The sequence below is a fragment of the Syngnathoides biaculeatus genome, chromosome 5 (genome assembly GCF_019802595.1).
Source record: "Syngnathoides biaculeatus isolate LvHL_M chromosome 5, ASM1980259v1, whole genome shotgun sequence".
Taxonomy (NCBI): Eukaryota; Metazoa; Chordata; class Actinopteri; order Syngnathiformes; family Syngnathidae; genus Syngnathoides; species Syngnathoides biaculeatus.
In genome coordinates this window covers 25,380,914-25,403,627 of record NC_084644.1, presented here as the reverse complement: position 1 = coordinate 25,403,627, position 22,714 = coordinate 25,380,914, and the positions used below count along the sequence as shown (strand labels likewise).

Genomic DNA, 22,714 nt, shown 5'->3' with positions numbered 1-22,714 from the left:
TCCTTTTTTTCACCACACAATATAATTTTGATGTATATGGCTTTTTGTAACTCCTGCCATGAAAATCCTTTTGACGGATTTGTTTTGGAGAAGAAGTAGGAAGTGATGTTATTAGCAGACACCCACTCAGACGGGCTCATGTGTTTATATCTGTTTTACCTGCAGGAAGGTAGCTCTTTGTTCCTTCGTCTTAGCCAAAATGCCGTCTCGTTGTGTTGCTGGATATATAATTGACAGGTAGGTGTGTATAGAGCTACTAAAAAAATAATAGTTGGGGGAACGACGTAATCCTTCACTCAGAATGTAACAAAAGATCCACGTACGTAAGTCAGGAGTTCTAAATGCGTCGATGTGCACCTCGGCGCCGCATAAGATCACGGCTTCGGGCGGGGTGGCTCATCGTGGCACCGATTCGGGCCGCTTTACGGCATTGTCGTCGCTCGCTGCTGAATACGCTACATACTGTCATAAATACTGTCGGGGAGTCTGTTGTTAGTTAGAAGTCATCCGCATTTCGTCTAAATATGGCTTGAAACGATAGGGTAATATTGCCCAGGTCACTTCACTCAATTGTGAGATGTTCTCTTCTTCGAAAAGAGCTTCCGTGTCAGCAGGGGAGTCGGAGAAATCTGAAAATCTCTGTTGTTCCTCTCCTATAGCAGGTGCCACTACGTGTTTTCAGTGGCGACTGTCCCAGTGTGACGTCTGCTGTTGATGTTGCAGGCAATATGGCTACCACTTGGATGTCGAGTGAGACTTCCGCAACTTTGTCACATGCTCTCGACTCAAATTTATTTTAAATATTTTATGGGTTTTTCATTAGAATATCTATTTAAAATGTTTTTAACCATGTCACTTGGGCTTTAAGGTAAGGTTTATTTGGACACTTGCAAACACCCTGCCGTACCTCCCATTTACTCCAAACCCAATGTATTGGCACTCAAATATCCTGTAGTTTGCAGTAGTGTAGGGCCTCACATGCAACAATAAATTTTATCTGGGCTTCAGCCTTCCTTCGTTTGTTTTCCCCGTGCTTCAATGAGTTTTCTTCGAGTTCACTAGTTAAAGGGCGGGATGGGAGGAAAATGTGGTTGGGGAGTTGTTGACAGACCGGCCCACTGTGTGGAGTCAGTCATCAGCACAAGTTTAATTAAACCCCATGGAGGAAAAAAAAAAAGCACTTTAAATTTTTTGGACTGTAGTTCAAGTTATGAAAACCTGAAAAACCAAAAACAGAAACAAGGACAAAATTAATAGAGAAACAACTGCCATCTACACATTCAGGAGGATCAAGTCATGTGTCGTAAGGTGAGAGTGCATACTTCTTTTTTTTCTTTTGGCTTGTCCTATTAGGGGTCGCCACAGCGTGCCATCTTTTTCCGTCTTAGCCTAGTTTCTATAGCTGTTTGCAGCTATTCTTGCATTGTGTGGATGTTGTTGTATTCCCTGCATAAAGGCATCACTTAACCAACTTATAACCACTGCTATTGCCCCAACAAATTCAAAATTGGCAGAAGTATATCCACTATTGGCACAACAGAGTAATGACAGTGATATTGTTGACCACGATGATGACGTTATGACTTCTCTTCCAGACCTGTTCTCTGATCCAGAAGATTACAAGTAATTAGTGCTATATTGTCCTCTGAGTGTTAAGCCAAAAGGGTGATCTATTAGATGATTTAAGGATTTGAGCAAATGTATGATAAACAGGAGGATAATGTAGAAATAATTGTAAATAGTATTAAGTAACTGCTTCTGACTGCAATGAAGAAATGCTTTGCTTTGCTCCAATTCAGTTACTGCTCTGCCTGCAATGAAGAATGCTTTGCTCTGCCTGCAATGAAGAATGATTTGCTCTGCTCTAGAAAATGTGGTAGCAAATGTAGGATAAACACGGGGGAAATGTAGGAATAATTGTGATCATAATTATCATACATCTGCTTCCAATAAAGAAATGCTTTGCTCTGCTCTAGATAACGTGGCAGCCTGCTAGCAGGAGATAGCAAGAACAAAAACATCTAATCATCAGAACTGTTAGAACTGCTGCCTGTGAAAGAAATGATGACCACACATGTATTCACCATTCTTCCACACATGCACACGCACATGAACAAACATGTACACCTTCTTTCAAACTGTTTTGCTTGTCGTCTCCTTTTTGTAACATCCATGTAAATAAGGGGCGTCTTAAAACTGAATAAATAGAGGTGCTGAGGAGAAGATAATCAGAGAGTGCAGTGGTGAATTGTACGAGACAGTTCCTCTCCTCTCTCCTTGCGAGACTTGAACTAGTGTCTTTGCTTCCTTTTTTGTCCTGTTTAATGAATGTCTGATTGGTGAACCTGACACTCGTGCATCCTCCTCTCTAACACGCACTGTTCTCATCTCCTCCTTCACAACATCCATCAAACTTTTCTTTGGTCTTTCTCTCGCTCTTTTGCCTGACAGCTCCATCCTTAGCACCCTTCCACCAATATACTCACTCTCTCGCCTCTGAACACGTCCAAACCATTGAAGTCTGCTCTCTCTCACCGTGTCTCCAAAGCATCCAACTTTGGCTGTCCCTCTAATGAGCTCATTTCTAATCCTATCCAACCTGTTCACAACAAGCGAGAACCTCAGCATTTTTATTTCTGCTATTTCCAGTTCTGCTCCTATTTATTCCTTTATAAAGCTCATATTCTTCACTGTCTTCATGGGACGCTTCAGAATAGTGTTCATCTCTCGAAATATCAGAAAATTCATCGGCACGCTCAATGCTCGCCATTGTTGACACCGGCTATGACGTCACGTTCCTACTCGGCTGTTTCCACTTCGTTTTCGTCTTTTTTCGGTGCATCCAGCAACGTGTGATCATTTTTTGCCGATAATCGAAAAATAAGTTTCCTTCATAACGGAATTTAGATTGGAATCTGCATAAAAACCTGTATAATTTTAGCAAAAATTTGCACTATGGACATTCCAGGCACCTTAAGTATTTATCTGATTCCTCAAATTATTGTTAATAAATCCATCCAATCATTTTCTACATCGCTTATCCTAAATACTATGAGAAATCATTAACTTAACATTCCTGAAAAAGAATGAAAATGAATACTTTGCAATAATAGCATATTTTGAAGGAAATTTGGGCAAGAATTGTGCAGCTCAGAACACATCAGTATTGTAATCAATCTGCAAATAGATTAGACTAGACTAATTAAGACTAGGAATTAAAAGGTTTTGTGCTCGTGTTTCCTCTGAACCTTAAAACCATGGGCATACTGTTGTGAATTCTACTTTGTTTTATGCTTTGATTTCAGTTTTCAAATCTTGTTTTATTTACATAGGTAGGTATAGACACTGTTTCCTCTGTTCTAATTTGTCCTCCATTTATTCAAAAACTTGACCCGATGGGAGATGGGTTTTGGATTCTGCACACAAAAATGAGTTAAGAACTGCTGTCAAGACCTAACTCAATAAAAATTGCGTTACTCAATGGTATCAAACGATGCAAAACCGCTTGGGAAGGCTACACCACCAAGAGACGACAAAACGGGGTGGCTTCATTTATTGCTTCAGATGCGCAATTTTTGAATCTTTATCATGCTTGACGTAAATCCTGTCACATTGAATAATGCAGAGCTTGTCTTTTGAGTCAATTCCCCGAGCGGGTGGTATGTTGCATGTATTCAGGTGACAGGGTCTGAAGCACACCTTTCAATTTATTTTGTTTCATTGTACTGCTATCCTACTTTAAATTCAGTGACTGTGCTTTGGGTTGTGAGAGCTGCCAAATAATCGGCGAACTCCATTCTCTATTGTATGTGTACTGTTATGGTGATGGAGGGATGAAGCTGCAGCTGCGTCTCGGCTAATGTGCTGTTTTTGCAGTGTTGGGGATGCTGTCATGGAAAGTGGTCTCCAGAGACTTGGCTGGCACACAATGCATGGTAGTAGAAGGGATGCTGTGTCAAATATATTTATGGTAAGGTGTCCTTTCTGGGGAAGAGACTAAACTGCAGGGTCTTTTTACATTGACAAGGCTATGGCTTCCTGTCATTTATTTGAACAAAATATGAATGAATTAATCGTTCCAGCATGTTACGACCAAAGTAAATGATTGCAACTTCAGTGGGATAAAATTGGACACTGAAGCTCACCTTCTCAGAAAATAAAAAAAAACAGGTAACGGTGGCTACTTGATAATGTAATATAGTGATGATTTACTTTTTTTGCTTATTTAAGAGTGTGTGTCTGGGAGAGGAGGGGGGTGGAGAAAACAAGGAGTGCACGTAATTTTGATTTCTTATTTCTTCCAGTGGACAACATTTTGATGGTGTAGTACCATAGCGTTCATTGAAAAGTTCGTATATAAGAATGTGTTAGTTAATGGGCTAAATTAATGGCAGTTGTTAATAAAATGCAAACAGATGTTTTAGCTAAGGAGTCATTGTATGGGTTGTAAGTAAAAAGAGGTCCAGCTACACCTCAAGTCCTTAACAGTGGTTGATAATATTTTTGTAAGAATGCTTCAAATTTAAATAAAATATATTATATTGGAATAATATAATATGATATAACTTATGTATTATAGCGGCACGATGGATCAGCTGGAAAGTGTTGGCCTCACAGCTCTAGGATAAATGCTTTGGCATACACCCCATCTGTGAATGTAGACACACAGCATAACCCCCTCCACAAAGGCTGTCCATTCTTGTTGAAAATTTCGGTACTCATTTTTTTCTTTGAGCGACCTTTGTCAAAAGTGTTTCCATAAATACGTAGTTGTTCTGACACGATCGGCATTTGATCCGAAGCCAATGGACTACGGCAACCCCACTAGGACAAACTGTCTCTGCTCCACTTGCATTGCCTGCCGCCCCAACCTACGGCAACCCCACTCGGACAAACCTTCTCTGCGTCATTTGCGTTGCCCGCATGACAGGAATCACTTGTACAGTATGTCGTTATGCGGCCTCCGCGGGCCATTATGGAACCACCAAAAGTGTCAGGTATGGCTCGCGAGCCATAGGTTCCCGACCTCTGCTGTGGAAGCAGTTGATGACAGATGGAGAGCACAGCTTCCAGAGCAGTTGCATAAATACGGGGACTTGATTACACACAGGTGGATTCGATTTCTCATCATCAGTCAACATTGGATCATTCAAAGATCCTCACTGAACTTCTGGAGTGAGTTTGCTGCTCTGAAAGTAAAGGGGCCGAATAATATTGCACGCCCCACCTTTCAGTTTTTTTATTCATTAAAAAAGTGCAAAATATCCAATACATTTCATTTCACTTCATGATTGTGTCCCACTTGTTGTTGATTCTTGACAAAAAAAAAGAAAATTTCTGTCTTTATGTTTGAAGGGGCGGACACTCTAAATTGCCTACAGCTGTGATTGTGAGTGCGGCTGTTTGTCTCAATGTGCCCTGTGAATGGCTGGCATCCAGTTCAGGGTGTACCCCGCCTCCTGGCCGTTGACCGCTGGGATAGGCTCCAGCACTCCCCCGCGACCCTCATGAGGATAAGCAGCAAAGAAAATGGATGGATGGAGGGATGTTTGAAGCCTGAAATGTGGCAAAAGGTTGAAAACTTCAAGTGGGACGACCACTTTCACGAGACACTGTATTTAATGATGGAGGCTTAGCTCTCTAGTCAGACCAAACACCCACTAACTGGTGTTTATCATTCTAATAATTTTGAGCAGGGGTCTCCAGAGAGATTTAAGAGGCACTGTGAGTTTCAGTATTATTATTATATGAAAATTTAATTGTAATATTTGCTGGCAGAAAATATTGGTGGTTGCAGACTTTTTTGTGACTTGTTTACGATGTTCACCTGCAACTGCGAGGAGGGACTCTGTTTCAAACATTTTCCAGGTTGGCATGAGACAAGTCTTGGGAGTTTTTTTTTGTTTAGATGGGATGGGCTTAATGAAGTAATTATTTTTATTGTAATGGCATAATGTTATGTTGTCCAGATAAACATTTGTCTTTATTTCTATGCTGGCCAATAACAATATATCCACCTCCTACCCCAGCTTACTTTACGTGTGGTTGGTGTGTATAAAATCAGGATGGGAGAAAACACATAGATAAAATGTGCATGATTCCAGATGCATTAAAAGTAGTTTACGAGCTAAATGGAGAATATGGCAAAAAAAAAATCTGTGGGATTTTTTTTCCACAGTCACGTGAAGATCAGTGGACACAAGTTAGAAGAGGGTTTGCGTAAGATACCAGAGGTGTTTGATTGTGGTTCGGTCCATGACAATGAAGTAACCCAAAACCAAACCCATACGAGCGCGCAATCATAGACCTTGCTGGAACACAGAAGGCCGTTCACCATACAGTTCCAAAAAAGCTAAAATTGTCCTATCTGTTTTGGTAAAATTAAGAATTCAGATTGAGTGGGAATAAGGGGTCAAAGACGACATTAAAAAAAAAATAGCTCAGGAATTGATAGTAGTCTTTAAAAGACACCTGCTGGAGTAAATATTTCTTAATTTTCATTAATCAAGTGCCAGTACACACAAGAAACTGTTCAGTATATCTTCACTTCTTTACCTGGCACAGCAGACGGAAGCTGAAAAAAAATCTCCTTCAAAAATAATAAATTTGTTTCAGAGTTGTTTTTTTCTACTTCAAATCAACTTTTTGTCTCACTTCACTGGCACTTCACATCACTTTGGAACAGAGAACCTCTTAACCACGCAGAGAACCACTTAAAACAAGAGTGTAAATCCCAGTTAGACTCCAAAACACGAAAGCACTTGTCAAAGATTAGTGAGTAAGCGTGAAATGAACTTTGACGCATTTGTCAAGCTTTTCTTTGGAATCGATTGTTATAACCGCCATTTTCATGAAACACTGACCAAAAACAAAGTCAGAACTATGGTATAACTGAGTTTGTCTGTCTGTGTTGCTTTTTTTTTTTTTTTTTTTTTTTTTTTTAACTTTCACCGCATTTCGCTTCAGAAAACTTGGGCAGGATGTCGGAAACTCTGTTCATAATTGGTTGACGAAACAGTACAAAGTTTGTGTAATTTAATTTCACTTTGCCTTTCCTTCCATCCTCCCGGAAACTCAGTCTCAAAGGAACAGATGACTCTTTTCTCCTTAATAACAGCTAAACACATCAGAGCTGCTCTTCCAAATGACCCCCCCAAAGCCATTCGGAACAACAGTGAAGATAGAAGTCTAATGAAAAGAGGTGTAATAGAAGAGCAACTTGGCTCAGAGGCTTGCTGCTGTTTCATTCTGCTGCTTGCTTCTAATGCCTGAAGACTGCTCCATTTTAATTGCACACCTCACACAAATCTAAATGAAGAATGCTGAGATATAGCTTTAATGAATGTGAATGAAAGACCGCCTAGTCACTTTGGTTTTTCACACAACTGACAGCCAGACAGGCTTGCTCACAGCAAAGTAACCTGTTTGCAATCTTTGACAGAGACAGAGACACTTTTGAATAACATGCTCATACTGTATTATGATTAGAGGTGGGTAGAGTAACCAAATACAGTACTCAAGTCAGAGAACTGTTATTTTTCCATGATAGGACTCAAGTCAAAGCAAAAAATAGTCCTTTTAATAATTAGTTGAGTAATAGTAAAAAAGTGGCTCTGTGAAAAAGCTACTCAAGTGCTAAGTCGCTAGTAACTTCTTCTTCTTCTTCTTCTTCTTTTCCTTTCGGCTTGTCCCGTTAGGGGTCGCCACAGCGTGTCATCTTTTGCCATCTTAGCCTATCTCCTGCATCTTCCTCTCTAACCCCAACTGCCTTCATGTCTTCCCTCACCACATCCATAAACCTTCTCTTTGGTCTTCCTCTCGCTCTTTTGCCTGGGAGCTCCATCCTCAGCATCCTTCTACCAATATACTCACTCTCTCGCCTCTGAACATGTCCAAACCATCGAAGTCTGCTCTCTCGAATCTTGTCTCCAAAACATCCAGCTTTGGCTGTCCCTCTAATGAGCTCATTTCTAATCCTATCCAACCTGGTCACTCCGAGCGAGAACCTCAACATCTTCATTTCTGCCACCTCCAGTTCAGCTTCCTGTTGTTTCTTCAGTGCCACCGTCTCTAATCCGTACATCATGGCCGACCTCACCACTGTTTTGTAAACTTTGCCCTTCATCCGAGGAGAGACTCTTCTGTCACATAACACACCAGACACCTTTCGCCAGCTGTTCCAACCTGCTTGGACCCGTTTCTTCACTTCCTGACCACACTCTCCATTGCTCTGTATTGTTGACCCCAAGTATTTGAAGTCGTCCACCCTCGCTATCTCTTCTCCCTGTAGCCTCACTCTTCCCCCTCTACTTTTCTCATTCACGCACATATATTCTGTTTTACTTCGGCTAATCTTCATTCCTCTCCTTTCCAGTGCATGTCTCCATCTTTCTAATTGTTCCTCTGCATGCTCCCTGCTTTCACTGCATATCACAATATCATCTGCGAACATCATGGTCCAAGGGGATTCCAGTCTAACCTCATCTGTCAGCCTATCCATTACCACTGCAAACAGGAAGGGGCTCAGAGCTGATTCCTGATGCAGTCCCACCTCCACCTTAAATTCCTCTGTCACACCTAAGGCACACCTCACCATTGTTCTGCTGCCATCATACATGTCCTGTACTATTTTAACATACTTCTCTGCCACACCAGACTTACGCATGCAGTACCACAGTTCCTCTCTTGGTACTCTGTCATAGGCTTTCTCTAGATCCACAAAGACACAATGTAGCTCCTTCTGACTTTCTCTATACTTTTCCACGAGCATCCTCAAGGCAAATAATGCATCTGTGGTACTCTTTCTAGACATGAAACCATACTGTTGCTCACAGATACTTACTTCTGTCCTGAGTCTAGCCTCCACTACTCTTTCCCATAACTTCATTGTGTGGCTCATCAACTTTATTCCTCTATAGTTCCCACAGCTCTGAACATCCCCTTTGTTCTTAAAAATGGGAACTAGAACACTTTTCCTCCATTCTTCAGGCATCTTTTCGCCCGCTAGTATTCTGTTGAATAAGTTGGTCAAAAACTCCACTGCCATCTCTCCAAATTGCTTCCATACCTCTACCGGTATGTCATCAGGACCAACTGCCTTTCCATTTTTCATTCTTTGTAGTGCCTTTCTGACTTCCCCCTTGGTAATCATTTCCACTTCCTGGTCTTTCACTCTTGCCTCTTCAACTCTTCCTTCTCTCTCATTTTCTTCATTCATCAACTTCTCAAAGTATTCTTTCCATCTATTTAGCAAACTACCGGCACCAGTCAACACATTTCCATCTCTATCCTTAATCACCCTAACCTTCTGCATATCCTTCCCATCTCTATCCCTCTGTCTGGCCAACCTGTAGAGATCCTTTTCTCCTTCTTTCGTGTCCAACCTGGTGTACATGTCTTCATATGCCTCTTGTTTAGCCTTTGCCACCTCTACCTTTGCCCTACGTCGCATCTCGATGTACTCCTTTCGCCTCTGCTCAGTCCTCTCAGTATCCTACTTCTTCTTCGCTAATCTCTTTCCTTGTATGACTCCCTGTATTATGGGGTTCCACCACCAAGTCTCCTTCTCCCCTTCCCTACCAGATGACACACCAAGTACTCTCCTGCCTGTCTCTCTGATCACCTTGGCTGTCGTCGTCCAGTCTTCCGGGAGCTTCGGTTGTCCATCGAGAGCCTGTCTCACCTCTTTCCGGAAGGCCGCACAACATTCTTCCTTTCTCAGCTTCCACCACATGGTTCTCTGCTCTACCTTTGTCTTCTTAATCTTCCTACCCACCACCAGAATCATCCTACATACTACCATCCTATGCTGTCGAGCTACACTCTCCCCTACCACTACTTTACAGTCAGTAACCTCCTTCAGATTACATCGTCTGCACAAAATATAATCTACCTGCGTGGTTCTACCTCCGCTCTTGTAGGTCACTATATGTTCCTCCCTCTTCTGGAAATAAGTGTTTACTACAGCCATCTCCATCCTTTTTGCAAAGTCCACCACCATCTGCCCTTCAAAGTTCCTTTCCTGGATGCCGTACTTACCCATCACTTCTTCATCGCCCCTGTTTCCTTTACCAATATGTCCATTACAATCTGCACCAATCACAACTCTCTCGCTGTCTGGGATGCTCAGAACTACTTCATCTAGTTCCTTCCAGAATTTCTCTTTTAACTCTAGGTCACATCCTACCTGTGGTGCATAGCCGCTAACCACATTATACATAACACCCTCAATTTCAAATTTTAGTCTCATCACTCGATCTGATACTCTTTTCACCTCCAAGACATTCTTAGCCAGCTCTTCCTTTAAAATAACCCCTACTCCATTTCTCTTCCCATCTACTCCGTGGTAGAATAATTTAAACCCTGCTCCCAAACTTCTAGCCTTACTACCTTTCCACCTGCTCTCTTGGATGCACAGAATATCAACCTTTCTCCTAATCATCATGTCAACCAACTCCTGAGCTTTTCGTGTCATAGTCCCATAATTCAAAGTCCCTACACTCAGTTGTAGGCTCTGTGCATTCCTCTTTTTCTTCTGACGCTGGGTCCGGTTTCCTCCTCTTCTTTGTCTTCGCTAGCAAGAGTCGGACCTGGCTGTCAAGATTCACTTTGGTTGATCATTCGAAGACTTTCTCCATGGATGGGACTTCGTGTCCTTTGATTGGTGAAATTGATTCAAACATCACTGTGATAATCATGGCGAATTGGAGCAACAGAGCCCAAATGTGTTTAAAAACACACAACTATTGATAAATACACTACACTTACATAGCACTTTTCTACACCGTCACAATGCCCAACATGCTTTACAAAGCTTCTCATTGACACACAATCATACAGCGGTGGGTGACTGATGCCATTCCCACTGGGAGCAAATCAGAATTCACTGTCTTGCCCGAAGACACTTCTAGATACGGACAGTAGTCGTCGTCGGGTTCGTAAACCAGTGACCCTTCTGTCACAGGTTCCTACCCACCGCAGATTGTGATGAGATACATAATTATAATGGAAATTCTGCATTAATGTGTTCTTCGTGTATCACGCGAGGCTTTATTGTTAAGCAAATATGGTAGATGTACTATCGTGTGGGAAAAAGAGTCATATTCAAGGCAAAGTAGTAAACAAAAATGATGGAACCCAGATCCACTAAGTAGGTCATGTGTTCATATTCTCCAATCAATAATCCCCTCCTGGCCATGGTTCCTCATCTATTACTCCATAAGGGGCTCAATTTATCAATCAATAATCACACCATTGACCATTTAAAGATGCACCTATCATTCTTGAGTCAATCAATGACCAACATCACAATTCCATTACTGGAAGGACTATAACAGTGATGAACAATTCCACAATTCATCATCAACACAGGCCCAGCTCTTTTCTTCTTGCAGGCCAATCACAGATTTAGGTAAGAATGGACTGAAACGTGAAGGTCCGCAAAAAAAAAACCTTACCTTTGCCATCTGTGCCTGGACTCCGTTGGCTTTGAGCGACACCACAGCTTTCTGGGCAGCTGCAGGGCTGTCAAAGTCCACAAAGCCATAGCCTGCACATCAACATACAAAGAACAGACGGGTAAGAAGTACAGTTGATGATCAGCGTAATGACATGCAGAAGTATGAAATGGTTTTCCATGTTGTAACAAAAACATTGTTAGGGCTTTGCCGCGCGGTAACATAATTTATCTAGTAAATGTGTCAAAATCGGGTCAGCTCACGTATTAATAAAATCAGTTGGTTTCTTCAATAAATGTGTTTCAGCACACCGCTTTAACTGAAATTGTGTTATAACAGACTGATTCAGGACTTCTAATAATGTTCCCCCCCATTTCTCTTACATCCTCCAAAGTGATAACATTCAAGAGCAGGATATGTGACCTAAAACGGCAAACATATTCTGTAGTCAGAATATTTGGACAAATACCAAAGTCAACTTGAATCAGAAATGATGGGTATGGAAAGAAACTCCTTTTGTATCTGAAGCATACCTCACAATGCATCTGTCATGGTGGAGGTAGTTTTATGGCATGGATGTATATAGCTGACCGGTTGGCTGGAGTTAATGAAGGATGTGTTCTCTACCAAACCAATACGATGAATTCTGAGGTAAACAAGGCACTTGAGTCCTTGGTGCTCACAGCAAGGTTGGGTGCAACACAGCACCGGGTTGATGGGGCAAGGCCCAACATTGTCTATGTTAGCTGTTCGTTGTTTAGTGACCACACAGGTAGTGGCCGCTGGCCCTTTCCTGCTGGTGCGGACATAAAACATGCTATAGCTCAACAATATGTATTTGTCACTGCTACAACCGAAAGCCCCGGCTTTGCTTAAAATAAGAAGATGAACACAAGTATAGCATGTGTCCTTGTGCTATATGTTATCAACAATTGAAAATTTGTATTCATAAAAATGCTAAAATATTTCAATTCTAGCACTGTCAAGCAATCTGGTACATGCAAAGTAGGGACATCTTTTTTTTTACAATAACACCGTACATCAACAATCTTGTGTCCCAGAAGTCGTGACTGGGACACCACATGAATTATTGATTCCTCAATTTTTGTCTTTCTTTATTGCTTTGCTATTTTCACAATTGAACTCTTCCCTCATTTTCTTGCAGTTGTCTATTACGGAGATTAGCTAGACTGGCAAGGTTGCCATTATTAGCTGGGTTTGTATTTACAAAGTATGGGAATGTTTGTATTTGGGAAAATTATACTCCAATGAGTTGAGTTATCGTTAACAATATAAACTAAAAATAAATGAATAACTGGGGCGGCAGGCTGGTACAGCTGGAAAGCTTTGGCCTCACAGTTCTGAGGACCCAGATTCAATCCCGGACCCGCCTGTGTGGAGTTTGCATGTTCTCCCCATGCCTGTGTGGGTTTTCTCAAGGCACTCCGGTTTCTTCCCACATCCCAAAAATATGCAACATTAATTGGACACTCTAAATTGCCCCTAGGTGTGATTGTTAGTGCGGCTGTTTGTCTCTATGTGCCCTGCGATTTCCTGGCAACCACTTCAAGTTGTACCCTGCCTCCTGCCTGTTGACAGCTGGGATAGGCTCCAACACTCCCTGCGACCCTTGTGAGGATAAGCGGCTAAGAAAATTGGATGGATGGATGGATGGATGGATGGATGGATGGATGGATGGATGGATGATGGATGGATGGATGGATGGATGGATGGATGGATGGATAAATGTTTGTTCCTTTGGATCTGAGATGCTTTGAAAACTGCACTTTGGTGAAAACCTCTTTTTATGTCCATTTATACATTTGTGCATGCTGTATGAATGGAATGGAAGCCAGTCCAATTACATTTGCAAGATCATCTGAAGTGTACCCTGCTTGGAAAACATTTCTCTATGTGCTGGATCCCTGCTGCAGCAGGTGCAGATTGTTTTGGCTTGCATAGCAGAAAAGCTGAAGCAGAATCAGTAGCACTGCAATATTTTCCTTACATTCTGTACAGTATAACCATTGCAGCTGTGCAGGTTGTATTGAGTGTTGGAATTATCTGAGACACCATTTGGCTGTTTTAATTGTTAAAGTTGGAAGGAGAGTCAAAAAAACCAATTCAGTCAAGGTATGAAAGATGAAATGTCATATCATTAATAAGTTTGTGTCATTTAGTGAAAAAGTGTGACAATTTCCATTTCCTAGTGAAAGATCAGTTTGATCATGTTCATGAGATCGATTAATAAAAGGAAAAGTTTGAACACTTGAGGTGAGCCAGACAGGAGAATAATTGGAAGAAAAGGTATCGTTGAACCACTGCGTTTTGAGTTGACAGCATGTTGGCAAAATTAAATCATCTTTACCACAAAAGTCTCAATACAAATGGGAAATTCAAACAAGCTTGCATTTATCCTTGACTTACACACAGACAGTGTCGTGTCACATACTCAAGAACATCTGCTATCAACTCTCACTCAGTCTTCTCCAAATACAACAGACTTTTTTGGTGATACGCATAATCTTTTTTTTTATTGTTCAAAGGCTGTTTTCACACAGCCCCACCCCCACCCCCACCAACACACACTCACAGAAATATTTTACTGTCACTAATTAGAAACTCCTTCTACCACCAGTGGATAGCCATGCACACACACACACACAAGACAACTCTCCAGAAGATAGCTGGGATACGTTCCAGCATGCCCACAAAGTTAGTGAGGATAAGCAGTTGAGAAAACGCAAGGCTAGATGAATTGAAAATGAAAATATCAGAATTTTTAAATCCTTCTGATTTGTGCCCCTAGCTCCCCAACTGTGCCCTTGTGATGATATAGAAATTAAAATTCAGCTTGCTCAGCCAGACCTGACAAATATCCAACTGTGAAAAAAAAAAAATAAAAAAAAAAATATATATATATATATATATATATATATAATATTTTATTCCATTGTGTTTACATGCAGACACTGACACAATGATGTAAATGAAGATAAACAGCACAATCCCAATCCCAAAATCCCACTTAATCTCCTCAAATCCTACAGTCACTGCCCTTGGGCCATTTGAAGAGACAGCTAAGTAGAGAGGAATAATGACGAAGAAAAAGCAAAAGAGGAATCTTTGTATTGGAGGGCGAGCAGTAAACTGGCAGGAGATAGGGCAAAGGCAGAAGAGTGCACAAGAAAGAATGACATGTGCAGTAGGAGTCATGGAAAGGACAGGCAGGAGACAAGAAGGCAGATTGTCTTGACAATCTAAACAGATTTAATCTCCACTCCTTCCTTTACTTTCTTCCCGTGTTCCAGCAATGCTAATTAGAAAACTGTCAGTGTGTATAAGGAACCATAAGAAGAATAAATGATTTTATTATTCAAACGCTGAAAACAGAAATTGTGGCTTTTAGTCCATCATATTGAATCAAATTACAATTTTTTTATATGTTAGTTTCCATTTATATACAGTAGGAGAGGTTCTAGAGAATACGGTCTGTTTGAAGGTGTTGATTAACTGAATTTGTTGTGACATGCAAAGCAGAAATAGTTTTCAGGGTCAGCTGTCACCATCAGAATTTAGAATTTATAGGTCACCTTGGGCTGCTATATAAGTAACATTTAAAAATGTGTTAATCAAATGTAAAATAAAATGTTAATAGTGAATCATAAAAAAGACGCAATGTCCAACTGATATCAGTTCTATCAGAGGTCAGAGGCTTTATACTTTTAATGTTCTTCAGCATTTCCTTTTTTTTAAGTATTATACCTCACCATGTGGTCAGCATTATAGTGGAGGTTGGATTTGATATCATTCCTAAAAACTCTGGATGTTGTGAGGCTGTCCTGTCTGACAAACCTCTGGAACATTGTATGGACATCGGAGATTGTCCCCCTTGAAAGGCAGAATGAGGAGGGTGTGTTCCAACAACACGTGGATCATATGACTCAGCCTCCCTGGTAAGGTCTATTCAGAGATTTTCGTTGTGGTTGTTAAACAGAAAACTGGCTCTTCACCCTTGGCAGGGTCCTCAAGCTTGTTAGGGAGTTTGCCCAACCAATTTACATCTACATTTTGTGAACCCACAGGAGGTATTCGGCGTGTGCCTCGGTGAGCCCTCTGGGGGGTGCTTTGGGGGTAAGGGGTACTAAACTCACTAATAGGGGTCTGTTCAATCATTATGTGACCACTATAAGAGTTTGATCCGCACTCCCGGCAGTAAACCAGATTTGTTTCTGATGAGGGTTGAACTCTGCCAAGGCCACCCTTTGCCACTGATTTTATTCATAACATTGATGGACAGAATTTCTAGTCAGCCAAGACAAAGAGGGGGACCAATTTGGTGGCCTGATCATTTCTTCTCTGCTTTATCCAGATGATATGGTTCTGTTGGTTTCATCAATCCATGATATCCAACTTTCACTGAAGCAGTTTGCAGCCAAGTGTGAAAATTCCTAAACCTCCAAATCTGACATCACGGTCCACATTTGGAAAAATTGTGTGTTTTCTCCAAATTGGGGATAAGATCATTGCACATGGAGGAGTTCAAGTGTCTCAGGATCTTGATCATAGGTGAAGGACAAATAGAACAGGAGGTCGCAAGGCAGATCGGTTGTAGCATCCGCAGTGATCCTGACTTTGGATCAGTCTGCTGTGGTGAAGAAGGAGTTAAGATGAAAGGTGATGCTCACAATTTACCATTCTATCTACATTCCTACCCTCACCTGGATGAGTGCTGGATGAATTAGTTGGGGTGAGGGAAGACTGTGCTTCCCCTGACCAGACCTCACATAATCGAAAGAAATCTGATGGTTGGATAACAGACAAAACAAATTTAGCAAGACCTTCTCTGCATACTGTTTTTCTTTCTGTTTTGTCTTTTTTTACATTTGCAATTGTACAGGCAAGTAAGTGAAGAGAGTGTAATCTTACACTTATTAGAGTGTGTTCTGTGTTACTTTAACGATACAAATTCAGAAGATTGTGTGGTAAAGCATGAGTATATTCATCCATCCATCCATGTTCTGAGTTGCTTATCCTCACAAGGGTCACAGGAGCACTGGAGCCAATCCAGCTGTCATCGGACACCCTGAACTGGTTTCCAGCCAGTCACAGGGCATATGGAGACAAACAATAGTCGCACTGTCAATCACCACCTAAAACCAATCACCAAAGGGGCAATTCAGAGTCTACAGTTAATGCATGTTTTTTGGGATGTGGCACGAAACTGGAGTCCCCAGATAAAACCCACACAGGCACGAGGAGAACATGGAAACTTCACAAATGCGGGGCCGGAATTGAATCCCGGTCCTCAGAACTGTGAGGCCAACGTTTTACAGCTGTGCCACCGTGCCACCGCATGAGTATATTTAACTTTTAATACATTGACAGCCTTCAACTATGGCAAAACAAGAGACTAATCTGATCCGTCTCCATCTGTCTTAGTCAAATCTAACCCAAATGAAGAGTCTGTCTGCTAAATAAGCACTTTGAAAGGGTACCCTCCTTTTCTGTCAGTTTCAGGCTATTTTTACCCACTCCCAACGTCTTCCTTGTGGTGCCTCCCGTCCATCTCTCCCTTCCCATGAGAAGCCTCAGCACCAATTTATATTCTCTTAGTCACAGTAAGCACTTATCTTGTCCCAACTGAATGCCTTTATTATCAAATCATCACTTATCTGGCCTTATAAGCACCTCTAATGGTGAACTCATAATGAAACTACACGAAGTTAACGTTGCAAGCTAAAAAATAAATGCTAATAAGTACAGTGATTGCTGCAGCTGCTTGATTGTATATTACAGCAAACTGCATGCATTTATGGCTGGATAAATGAGTTTATATCACTGTGACTGCAAATTTACATATAAGTATTACTGGCAAATATATTGCTCTGTCTAAAATGGTTATTGTCAATCCCGAAAAATACACATTTATTACCCATCATAATTGGAAATGCCAAACATTTGCTGAAAATGATTAAGCTCTTCAAATAAAATAAAGGAGTCAAAGGTATCGCAATAGTTTTGACTTGAGACAGAATTTGGTGACTCATCCTGACTACATGAGAATGTCATTTCAAAATGTGGTCTTGGGTGCCAGATTTTTAATTTTACACTTAAAACATTCTTAAAATATTAATCGTGAGCTACTTTCGTAGTGCCAGTGTAAAATAAATTTGTAATTGGAAAAAAAAAGAAAAAGTAAATGACCCACTTGAATATAGTGAACCATTACAAGTACTGACGTGATTTGTTTGGAATTGTCAAATTAGGATGACTGAACTGAGCGAATCGGAATTAGATAAGGAACAGGAGGTGCTGTAAAAATATTTCATTTGTAGTTAACAATAGGATCTCTGCTATAAGCACCCCCATAACTGTTTCCCTAATCACTATTGCAACTGATTACAAGGACTCTATGTTGCTGATTTAAAAAAAAACAAAACACATCAATATTCTATTGAGCACTGTCCATAAGGACAAGGGCCCTGTGGTGTGTGTCTTGAAAGTAGATGACAGCAATTATAGCAAATATATGCTTTGCAGAGGTGTGGACTCTCATCACATGACTTGAGTCAGTCTTGAGTAATAAATGTGATTACTTTACACTTGACTATTGTTACAAGACCACTTTGGACTTGAACAGCATCGACTTGGACGTGAACCCATCAATTTGAAAATCTTTGCTACTTTGACGAAATCACTGAAAAAACAAAATTTGTGGATTGCCTTGTTTTTATACTACAGGACAATGAAAAGTGACATCATATTGCTGCAGAGATTACTGATTATTTATTGGGTAAAATGTATCATGCTGAAACTACTACTACAAATTCTCATTGACCCGGTCATGTGTAAGACCTTGGAAAGGAATTGACCATAAAAGATTCCAAAAATATCAACATTGCATTGTGGGAATTGCTCAGCTTGATATCACATATTCTTGTTTTGCATGCATTAGGAGCTATCTTTTGAGTGATCATGCATATAGTTACAAGCCCTGTGTGTGCGTCATGTTCATTTCAATCTAGTTTACTCACTGTAGTGTTCTCAAGAATCAGACTTTTCTTTTTTCATTTACGTTATTTCCTGAGGCAGCACTGTGGCAGTTTTAGAGCGTTGGCCTCACAGTTGAGTTGAGAGGACCGGGGCTAAAATTCCGGTCCGGCCTGTGTGGTGTTTGCATATTCTCCCCATGCCTGCGTGGGTTTTCTCCGGGCACTCCGGTTTCCTCCCACATCCGAAAAACATGCATGAATTGGAGACTCAAAATTGTCCCAAGGTGCAAGTGTGGTTGTTGTCTTCTCCATGTGCCCTGTGATTGGTTGGCAACCAGTACATGGTGTACCCTTCCTCCTGTCCAATGACAGCTGGAATTGGCTTCACCACTCCCATGACCCTTGTGAGGATAAGCAGCTCAGAAAATGGATAGATGGATGGATTTATTTCCTGATGAGTCAGCATGAGGCGTTTGATTCCTTTTCTTCTTCACCTCTGTTCGATGCAATATTTTATACAGTGTTCTCTAGTGCGCTAAGATATCACTGTTGGATAAAATTGTGACTTGATAAAAGGAGGACAAACTTGTGCTCTTTTTTTTGCCATATGTTTTTGATCCAAGAAATGCCTCTTTATGTTTGTTTGAAATTGCCTCACCAGAAAACTTTGTAGACAAGAAAATGCTTTTTCCTGCTATATCCACCATGTGAATTTAAGTTCAAGTTCAAGTAACTTTAAGAAAAATAGTTATCAAAAAGAGGAAACCAATTGGCAGGACGGTGGATCAGCTGGTAAAACGTTGGACTCACAGTTCTGAGGAGCCAGGTTCGATCCCGGCCCCACCTGTGTGGAGTTTGCACGTTCTCCCCATGCCTGCAAGGGTTTTCTCCGGGCAATCCGGTTTCCTCCCACATCCCCAAAACATGCACCATTATTGGACACTCTAAATTGCCCCTAGCAGTGATTGTGAGTGCGGCCGTTGTCTGTCTTCATGTGCCCTGTGGTTGGCTGGCAACCAGTTCAGGGTGTACCCCGCCACCTGCCCACTGACAGCTGGGATAGGCTCCAGGACTCCCTGTGACCCTCGTGAGGATAAGCGGCAAAGACAATAGATGGATGGATGGAAACCAATTGGTCTTTCATTATTAAGGAAACATATCATTTTCTTTTGTGTATTTCTAATTGCACTTTAACCAAGCAAAAATATATATTTTTCTTATTCTTTGATTATACGATAGGATGAATGGTTTCAATTGAAGGAAAGACATCGGCCAAATACAGGAATAACCTGGACGAAAAACCTTCTGAGGAGCTTGGGACCTCAGAGTGGGCTGAAGGTTTACCTTCCAACAAGAGAGTGACCCCAACCACAAAGGTAAAATAATGAAAGAGTGGCTTCAGAACAACTCCATGACAGTTCTTGAATGGTCCAGCTAGAGGCTGAACTTAAACCCAACTGAGAGACATGAAAATGTTGTCCAACAATGTTCAACATCCGACCTGGACAAACTAGAGAGGTTTTGGAAGGAGGAATGATAGATGATCCATCCATCCATCCATCTTCTGAGCCACATATCCTCATAAGGAGTGCTGGAACTTATCACATCTTCAGACACCCTGAACTGGTCGCCAGGCAATCGCTGGGCACATACAAACCACCATTTGCACACCTACAAGCAATTTAGAGTCTTCATGTCTTTTGGGATGTGGAAGGAAAAAAGAGTGGCCTGAGAAAACCCATGCAGGCTTGGGGATATCATACAAACCCCACACAGTCTGGGCCAGGATTTGAGCCCTGGCCCTCAGAACAGCAAGTCAAATACTCTAATGGTTAGAGTGTAACCAGTCGTCCACAATGCCGCCGATCCCAAAATCCTGATGTGAAAAACTTGTGTCATTCTCAAAAAGGCTCACGCCTGTATTAGCTCAATTGGGAAGTGTCACGTCCCATCGAGAGTAGGACCCAAATGCAGGAAGGGGTTGGTCGGAGAACGGACGGAGGTCGGTACACACAGGTTCAGTCAGGAGTACAAGAGTGCTGGAACGGGACATAAAGCTCAACGAACTGGCGGAGGACCAGTCGTCACCGGGTCCTATCTATACAGGGGATGATCAGCCCGCATGAGGAGCAGGTGTGCGCCTCCTAATCAGCGCAGCCACGCAGGCACCCGCACAGCTCATGCTGAAGCGGCAGGATCATGACAGTACCCCCCCCCCCTCAAAGGCACGGCTCCCAGACGTGCCTAAACAAAAAAAAAAAAAACAGACAATAACACAGGCAGGGGTGGGCGGAAGGGGGTCCGGAGGAGGGCACGCCCCCCACCCCCCCCCCCCGAACCTCAGACAAACACGAGGCGTCCGGGCGGACAGGTCAGGAGGACGACCCGGACGCCAAGCACCAGGGTCCCCACGGGGCGACTCGGGCGGACGACCTCTGTGAGGAACCAAACGGCGAAGCAGGAACCAGAATGAGGCAGGCCACTGCTCCGGACGAGAAGCTCCCACGCCGTCGTTGCAAGACGACCGGGGATTGGTCGCCAATGAGACCAGGTCCTGAAGCGGCTGGGCGCACTCAGGAGCGAAGAAGATGATGGAGAGCAGGACCAGCGCCATGACCACCACCCCGAAGTCTCTCCAGCTCCTGGGTGGCTCCACAGAACTCCCCAGCTCCTCCTGGACAGGGACGTGAGAAGGCGGCGGCGCCAGTACCGCCCCCTCCTGGACAGGAACGTGAGAAGGCGGCGGCGCCAGTACCGCCCCTTCCTGGACAGCAACTTGAGAAGGCGGCGCCAGTACCGCCCCCTCCTGGACAGCAACTTGAGAAGGCGGCGCCAGTACCGCCCCCTCCTGGACAGCAACTTGAGAAGGCGGCGCCAGTACCGCCCCCTCCCGGACAGCAACTTGAGAAGGCGGCGCCAGTACCGCCCCCTCCTGGACAGCAACTTGAGAAGGCAGCGACCCCGTCACCGCCCCCTCCTGGACAGGAACGTGAGAAGGCAGCGACCCCATCGCCGCCCCCTCCTGGACAGGAACGAGAGAAGATAGCGACCCCATCGCCGCCTCCTGGACAGGAACGAGAGAAGGCAGCGACCCCGTCGCCGCCTCCTGGACAGGAACGTGAGAAGGCGGCAGCAGCATCACCAACTCCACCTCCTCCTGGACGGGAGCGTGAGGCGGCTGGGGAACTGTCGCCACCTCCTGGACAGGAACGTCGCCGACAGAGCAGGAACAGGGAGCGGCCGAGAGCCGGTCGTCGACAGAGTAGGAACGGGGAACGTCCGCGGGCCGGTCGCCACTGCCACTCCAGAGCACGGACGAGAAGCGGCTGTGGAGACGTCGCCACCTCCTGGACAGCAACGTGAGGCGGCATCGGTTCGGTCCCCACTGCCACGTGAGCTTGCACTGCATCCGTTGAAACAGCAACGTGGGCCTGGCGCGGTGGCGAATCCGTTTCCAAGGCAACGTGAACCTGAGTAGGCGGAGAGTCAGTCGAAACTGACTCGTGGGCGTGTCTCGGGAGCGGGTCAGTTCCAACTGTCGCGTGAGCTCTGCTCGGAACCGCCAACACTGCGACGTGCACTTGAGGTGGCAAGTCTGTTCCCACTGTGGCGTGCACTTGGCAAGGGGGCGGGTCGGTTTCCACGGCAACGTGAACCTGAGTCAGCAGTGAGTCCGTCGCCGTTGCGACGTCAGCGTAGCTCGGCTGGTTCGCGAATCCTTGCCGGACCTGGGCCGTGAGAGCCGCCAATTTGGTGCTCTGCCTCTCTATCTGCGCCCGCATTTCGCGACAGAACGCCTCGTGGTTTGACGGCTCCTCCTCCCTCTGGGCTGGAAGCTTCGCCACCAGCTGCGGGTTTGCCGGTCTCACCGTTGCCGGCGAGGAGTGGGAGGACGGTGTCTTCGTTGCCGCGCAGCGAGAGACACCAGGAAGCGCCCGGCCGGGGCGTCTCCTCTGGCCACCACGCAGAGGTCCGGGTAGATGGCCAAGCGGGTTCCCTCGTACCGATAGGTGCACTTGGATCTACCGGGCGAAGTCGCTCGGGTGCTGGAAACGCGGGAAGGCGGGGCAAACTGACTGGGATCAAAAGCCGGGCAAAGAGACTCAAAATCAAAGTCGTCGGAGTCGTACTCAGGCAGCCCGGCATACAAATCACGGTCCTCCTCATATTCCGAAAAGTCAGAGTCCAGAAGAATATGAGGAGCCGGACGGGTCGTGTTCGAGACGTATTCATACCTCGCTGGCGGAGCGTAAGACACGGAAG

The 22,714-nt window shown here is 43.6% G+C and overlaps 1 protein-coding gene across 1 annotated transcript in view; it reads right to left on the bottom strand.

Annotated features, from left to right (window-relative positions):
• The window catches only part of LOC133500774 (RNA-binding motif, single-stranded-interacting protein 3-like), a 162,706-nt gene that overhangs the window by 81,717 nt on the left and 58,275 nt on the right, over positions 1-22,714 (bottom strand). Inside the window, exon 4 of the mRNA XM_061819889.1 lies at positions 11,457-11,548. Within this exon, the coding sequence (XP_061675873.1) occupies positions 11,457-11,548 (92 nt within the window). The remainder of the gene's footprint in view (positions 1-11,456; positions 11,549-22,714) is intronic.